We start from the raw sequence: 7,500 nt of genomic DNA on the forward strand, positions 1-7,500 counted from the left end.
CACACAATGCCTTCCTTTGCGTATTCTTCTTGTTCCAGTACGAACATGTGGTGGTTGAAGAACTGTTGCAGCTTCTCGTTACAGAAGTTGATGCAGATCTGCTCGAAACCGTTGAACTGTTGAAGAAGATTTGATTTGTTAGTATGCATGAAAGTTTGGTGTTCATAAATGATATACCTTTTTATCCAAATTGGCAATAAGAAACTATATAGTAAATGGAAAATGTTTGTTACTGTTTATTAATAGCTGCATCATTCAGGACACATTTACGGTGCCACTATCAAGACCATGCTGCCTCTTTTGTCGAAGAAATCATGCAACTCACATCGAAGATCTCGAAGCCGGCAATATCGAGCACACCGATGAACATGGCGCGAGTCTGGCCAGTCTCGAGTGTCATGTTACACTTCTTGACGAGCCACGAGAACACACGTGAGAAGAGACCCTTGGCCATGGCACCGACGTTGTAGTTGACAGCATCGACGCCCATACCCTTGGTGACGAACTCGGCACCGACCTTGATCTTGGGCTTGCAGAAGTTCCTGTAGAGCTCCTCGGCGTCAACACCGAGCAGTTTGGCAATAATTTCTCCAGCCTTTGGAAAGAAGAAAAAGGAAATAAAAATTCTAAGTAACTCATTTCAGTAGAAAAACAAAAAACAAAAAACAAATTGAAATTTTCATGTGAATATATACCTCAGTGCCGTCGGGCTCTGCTTGCTCCTCACGACCTCTTTGCTTGAACTTCATGTTACCATGGTGCATGACACAAGCAGTGATCCTGTAGCAGTTGTCTCTCTCCTCATTTGAGAAGTTCAAGATATCGAATGCCTCCTACATGCGTATATAAGAAATTAATAATTGTGTATTTGCAGTTAGTTATATCAGATATATATTCATCTGAACTGAAAAAATGCTCAATAAATCTTTTATAACAATGCAGACTTTTCATATATGTTTTCACGCACATGAGTGAACTGCATGTCCTCCTTGTCATCAATGGATGGGACGGTGACCTTTCCCTGCGACTCATAATGATAGTCGTAGATGTCATTGGACAAGAAGCAAATGCCTGTTGGAGAATAATTATTTTAGGTTTATCTTAAAAAAAAAAAAAAATCTGTCATGACTTCCTTCTCATTACAGATCAAAATACCTACTCTTAATGTAATCGATCTGGTCGCACATGAGCTGGTAGAAGATATGGTAGCCTCGCTCGGCGGGGGACTGGGAGATGACACGAGCTTTCTCCAGCAGGTAGACCTCGATATCAGCGCCGGAAAGCTTGCCGTTGGGAGCGAAGTGGACGCGAATGAATTTACCCTGTGATAAAACCAGTTAGTGTAACTAATGAGGCTCTGTATATATTCCTTTAACCACTTACATTTCCTCATACAGACAAAAAAGATTAACGGGAGTACTTACGAAACGAGATGAGTTGTCATTACGGGTGGTCTTGGCGTTGCCATAAGCCTCAAGGATGGGGTTGGTCTGGATGATCTGGTCTTCCAAGTTCTGCATTGCAAGAATGGGAACTAGAATTGCAGACGTTAATTTTGTGTTGTATCAGATACCACACCATGAATAATTATGGATAATCATGGAATTGATTAGAAAACGACCTACCTGTTTGGATTCGCCCTCTTTCTTTTCGGTGGCGCCGACATTAGCGAAGTAAGACAGCACCTTCTTTGTGTTCTCAGTCTTACCAGCTCCCGACTCACCGCTGTAAATAAAAGGGTTATTTGATTCTTCACAAAATCGTGTTACTATATGTCAGCTATATCTTATATATAGATATAAAACATATTACTCAGTATATTGACATCCAATTTCAGTTTATCTAATGCTAGCGTAACCTACGTAATAAGCATAGACTGGTTCTGACGATCTGAAAAAGGCCGAAATTCAGTCAGTAAACATGAAAGGACATTCACTTTCAAAATGTTAAACATATTGCATGATAAGCTTTAGTTTATGCATAAAATGCAGACCTTGGTTCATGTTCTGGTAGGCACCATCGCAGATGGCGAAGAGATGAGGGGGCACCTCATTACGCCTCTTGCCAATGTAGATCTTGACGGCACGGTTGGTGTAGATGGGGTAACGCTTGTAGGGGTTGACGGCGATACAGAAGAGACCAGAGTAGGTGTAGATAAGCTTGGCCTGGTAACGGGACTTGAGGACGTAGAAGACGGAGGGATCGTTGAGGAAGGTCAGGTTGGACACATCCTCACACTTCTCGTACTTGGGAGGGTTGATCTGGCCGACCTGTTCCTTCTTGAAGTCCTTCATCTCGCCACTGGGAAGCTTGACTGTTACCAGCTTGTCACCCTTGGCACCTTGAAGCTCACACTCGACGAAGCCCTCATCGGGATCAGGACACCAGTAGGACTTCTTAGGATCATAAGGCTTCGCCTGATCCTTCATCTTCTGCTCCCGAGAGATGAAGAGGTATTCGGAGGGGTCGGGGTCGGGACCCGTGCTCTTCTTGACGTGGCCGGGCATGGTGGTGGTGCGTTTACTGAATCAAAAGATAGATTCGCTCAGGATCTATAACCTGGAAGAGTAGATGAATATGATGTTATTTAATGAATATGTCAGGGTAATGAGATATGTCCGTAGGAGTCTGGACTTTTAGAATAATCACCTATAAAATGTATACGTATATTATTCTGTTTACACACACACATACGCGTACTCACACACACACACGCAGACAAACACACACATGTACACACACACACACACACACACACACACACACACACACACACACACACACACACACACACATATATATATATATATATATATATATATATATATATATATATATATATATATATATATATATATATATATATATATGTGTGTGTGTGTGTGTGTGTGTGTGTGTATGCATGTATATATGTATACACACATATACATATATGTATATATACATACATACATACATACTTATATGTATATACTTAAATATCAGTCCACAGTTTGTGTGAAACATTTTGAACCACAGTACGAAATTCACTGAAGTATAAGTATCTGACATCCCACATATCTGTAGGCCTGATATCGGGAGGAGCCACGGAAGGATTAGTACTGTTATTCCCTTACACACACACACACACACACACACACACACACACACACACACACACACACACACACACACACACACACATATATATATATATATATATATATATATATATATATATATATCAAATAGTAGTGTTTCTAGGAACAGATTTTGATCATACAAAATGTGACACTGGTAATTTATCATGGATGCAATTTTACATTGGGTAACGTGGTTCACACTGGTGGGTACTATACAGGGCTATCTGTATGCTCTGACAGGGCTGGAAACTCGTGTGTTAAACGGAAACAAAAGCTAACCGACGGATGGTGACGTCACTATGGATTTTTTTTTCCCGAATACCGTATTTTTGTTAATTTGTATGACTACAGATGATTTGATGCAAAAGAAAAGTGTTTAAAACAATATTGAGATATTTTCCCATATTCAAATATATAAAAAATGAAAATTTCTGGAGCTATCCTGGTATGAACTGTGGCAGATTAAACTTCATCGAGGCGGATATTTCATTCGATGTCACATCAGCTGGGGCTTCAACTTGGGCATCACCAAAGGTAGAGCCACAGTTCCATAGAGTAACTTTAAGCTTTCAGCCCTACAACACACTCACTATGAATAATCGTATACTTTTTAGAAAAATCAAGTTTACAGGTTCAGTGCCGCATTTTCTTAAGTTATACTTCTAATAAAGATACGGGTGTATTTTATGTTGTTGAAAATTACAATATTGGCTTGGTAATGCATTTATTGTGTATTGTTTTATACAGTGTAACAAACAAGAAAGTGACGCTCGGAATATTATAATCACAAGACTCTGATCCTGCGGACTGTGATTGTAGTCTAATATTCCTCATTTTATGATAGTGTATGGTTCGATTTTATTTTTTATACCCATTTTCCTTATAATCTAATGCTTAGAGAACGACAGAAATGCTACTACGGAAAAACGGTCAGCACTGTTCTCTAATAATGCTAACATGTGAGAAACAACCACTCTTGTGTGACAATACACTTCACGTGAGAGGTTAACACATCTCTTATGATTGTTATGAACTGGTTGCTGACTATGACGTTTCCATCATAACTGAGAAACGCATGCCCCTGCTGCCCGACAATACATTCCGGTTCTGTATAACGACGTTCTGAAACTTCAACCCAGTGATTCGGTCCATGCAAAGCACCCACAGCCATGCATACCAACCCTCTCCTCACACGACACCAGCAATTGAATCAGACCCCTTTTGCAGGGATAATTTTGCGATCCAATGTAATTACATGCATATTTATACATACATACACATATTTGTATATATATGTATATATGCATACACAGACATATATGAACACACACACACACACACATAAATAAATAAATAAATAAATATATATATATATATATATATATATATATATATATATATATACATAGACAAATATGCACACACATTTGTATTTATATGCATATATATACTTATATATGTATGTGTGCGTGTGTGTGCGCGTGTCTGTGTGTGTATTTGTGTATATGCACATTCAGAGTCACACACACACACACACTCACACACAGACACACATACACGCACACACACAAACATACACACATACACACACACACACACTTACACGCACACTCAGACACACACACAGACACAGACACACACACACACACACACACACCACACACACACACACACACACACACATACACACACACACACACACACACATATATATATATATATATATATATATATATATGAATAAATAAATATATATAATATATATATATATATATGAATAAATAGATAAATAAATAAATAAATGTATATGTATATATATATATATATATATATATATATATATATATATATATATATATATATATATATATATATATATATACGCAAACACACACACATACACACGCACGCACGCACACACACACTCACATAAACGCACACAAGCAGACACACACCCATTTGTACATACACGTATATTCACAGAGAGAGAGAGAGAGTACATACGCACACACGTTTGCACATATCCACATGCATTTACACTTATTGTAACATACACACTCAACAGGCAGTACAAAAGAGTTCGCATAATTCTATGTGTACAAATTTACATCCGTAGAAACTGACTGTGAAACTCATATACAGGCACACATTGGAATTTTTTAATTTTGACCTGTGAAGTTTTGTAGGGAGACATTATATCTTGATCTTCGTTAGAATTGACACATTCGTTTAACAGTTTCGTAATATGTCACAGAATCAGGAGCGGGTCCAGAGAATTTTCTGATGGGGGCACAGGGGGTAAGAGCAATAAATCTGGTGGTGGTGGGGGGGGGGGGGCAAAAGAAACAAAAATTAAGACTGCCCACTTCAATATTTATATTGTACAGTTGCACATTGTTTATACTTTCATCTTGCTGTGTATTATATATCATTATATGTTGATATTATGTCTTTATATATATAAATATTATATATAAATATATATTAATATATAAAGGGTCAATGACTCTTGGGTGGGGGGCACATGGGGTGGCCATTCAGATTGCAGGGGGGGCAGGTAGCCCCCTGTGCCACTATGGAAGACCCGCCTCAGCACAGAATCTCCCTGCTCGTCACTTTCGATAACACATAGAATAAGTAACCTGTAAGGAAACTTATTTTGCAACTGCTGCCGTCAAGTGTTTGAAGCCTAGTGTTTATAGAAGGCTCTGTCTCTAATCGAACTCATCGTAGCGCTTTCTATTTGGAGCGACAAATGGCTGAAGACCATTATAAATGATTTTATATGAAGGACTTTGATAAATACTTTAGTTAATCCTGACCCGAGAGAGTGAGAGAGAGAGAGAGAGAGAGAGAGAGAGAGAGAGAGAGAGAGAGAGAGAGAGAGAGAGAGAGAGAGAGAGAGAGAGAGAGAGAGAGAGAGAGAGAGAATGATGATTATGATTTACGGAGCTATATTGATTTCTTGTAGAACCCGATAATCGTTTTACGCAAAACATTCCGTTAATCGAAACACATTTCACTATCATCATCATATTACGGATAGTTTATCTTACTGAACAGTCATGACCTTTCTTGCAAACAACTTAATGAATATGGTCAGGGGCAAAACAAGCAAATAAACCTTAAGAAAACTTTCTTTGTTCACAGTCCTATCTGTAGGCAAGAATAAGCTAAAATTACGAAATGTACCGATTTATACCTCTAAATGAAATCCACCTTACACAAGGATGCCCATTGGATAACTAAGAGTGAATTCTGCCTTAATTGAAAATGACTCTAACGAGCGATCCGGATCGCACTTGTACTAACAATTTTTTTTAAATTCTAACAAGAGCGTTAAGAGTTACATATTTACATCCTTAAAATCCCATAGCAGGTTTTAATAGAGTGTGAAGTACAAGATTTTGTTTTAAGTAGACACCCGGAAGCAACTACTGAATGAAGGTTCTTTTAATTGTTCATTTTACATACCTAGGGATCTCGATGGCCATTTGAACGTGTTGCTACTAGCGGTCTCTTACAATTTCAACTTCACATTTTCGTTGATGATGTAGCAAAATAGAATTCACAGTAAGAACATCTTGTAATTCCTATACAAGAAACTAATAACTGAGATATTTAATTTTGTTCAAAACATTAGGTTCGATTAAATGAACTTAATACCATACACAGTATATGTGCATATTTGCAGTTCTACAAGCTCTGATTTTTTTTGCCTAATTAGATTATGTAGTATTTGCAGTTACATTATTTGGAGTTACTTTACAAGACATCCCAAAATGTTGTTTTCCACTAGGGTATTAAAAGCACTTTTGGAACCACTACATACCCTTCTCGAAAAGTATCAAAATGTGATGCAAACTGCAATTTGATGAGTTATATCCCATGCCAATAGCAAAGGGAATTTCACTGATCAGTGAAAAAAAGAAGACATACTGAAATCACATTATACCGTTTCAATTTAAACCATCTTTTATAAATAGCAGGCTTATCGTGATTATCTTCTCGGCGACTGTAAGGTCCAACTCAATTTTTGGGGAGGGCGGTGATGCTTATGATTGAAATGTAGCTTTATATGAATTATTAAATGAGCCACGTTTTATTATAATGGTTCGAATTGACCAACAAGAAAAAGTACTTAATAGCGACCTTGTTAAAGTACATTTTAAGTACTCATCCAACATTGTCGAAAATTGTCTTAGAAGTCAGTCAGGTTCATTTCGCGCACCTCCTTGCTATGTACGCTTTTAGGATCCGGGGTACAGACATGCTAGCCGCACACACACACAAACACACACACATACACGCACACGTACACGCGCACGCAAACTTGCACGCAAACGCACGCACACGCACACACATACACATACAAATG

General features: G+C 38.1%; 1 protein-coding gene across 1 annotated transcript in view; it reads right to left on the reverse strand.

Moving 5' to 3' along the window:
- Positions 1 to 7,500, reverse strand: part of LOC113815778 (myosin heavy chain, muscle-like) — a 26,810-nt gene that overhangs the window by 18,943 nt on the left and 367 nt on the right. Inside the window, exons 2-10 of the mRNA XM_070132186.1 lie at positions 1,994 to 2,559; positions 1,863 to 1,890; positions 1,626 to 1,725; positions 1,425 to 1,514; positions 1,160 to 1,322; positions 968 to 1,071; positions 696 to 833; positions 326 to 595; positions 1 to 116 (exon numbers count right to left, since the gene is read on the reverse strand). The exon at positions 1 to 116 is cut by the window's left edge and continues 55 nt beyond it. Of these exons, the coding sequence (XP_069988287.1) occupies positions 1 to 116; positions 326 to 595; positions 696 to 833; positions 968 to 1,071; positions 1,160 to 1,322; positions 1,425 to 1,514; positions 1,626 to 1,725; positions 1,863 to 1,890; positions 1,994 to 2,507 (1,523 nt within the window). The 5' untranslated portion in view covers positions 2,508 to 2,559. The remainder of the gene's footprint in view (positions 117 to 325; positions 596 to 695; positions 834 to 967; positions 1,072 to 1,159; positions 1,323 to 1,424; positions 1,515 to 1,625; positions 1,726 to 1,862; positions 1,891 to 1,993; positions 2,560 to 7,500) is intronic.

The sequence above is a fragment of the Penaeus vannamei genome, chromosome 17 (assembly GCF_042767895.1).
Source record: "Penaeus vannamei isolate JL-2024 chromosome 17, ASM4276789v1, whole genome shotgun sequence".
Taxonomy (NCBI): Eukaryota; Metazoa; Arthropoda; class Malacostraca; order Decapoda; family Penaeidae; genus Penaeus; species Penaeus vannamei.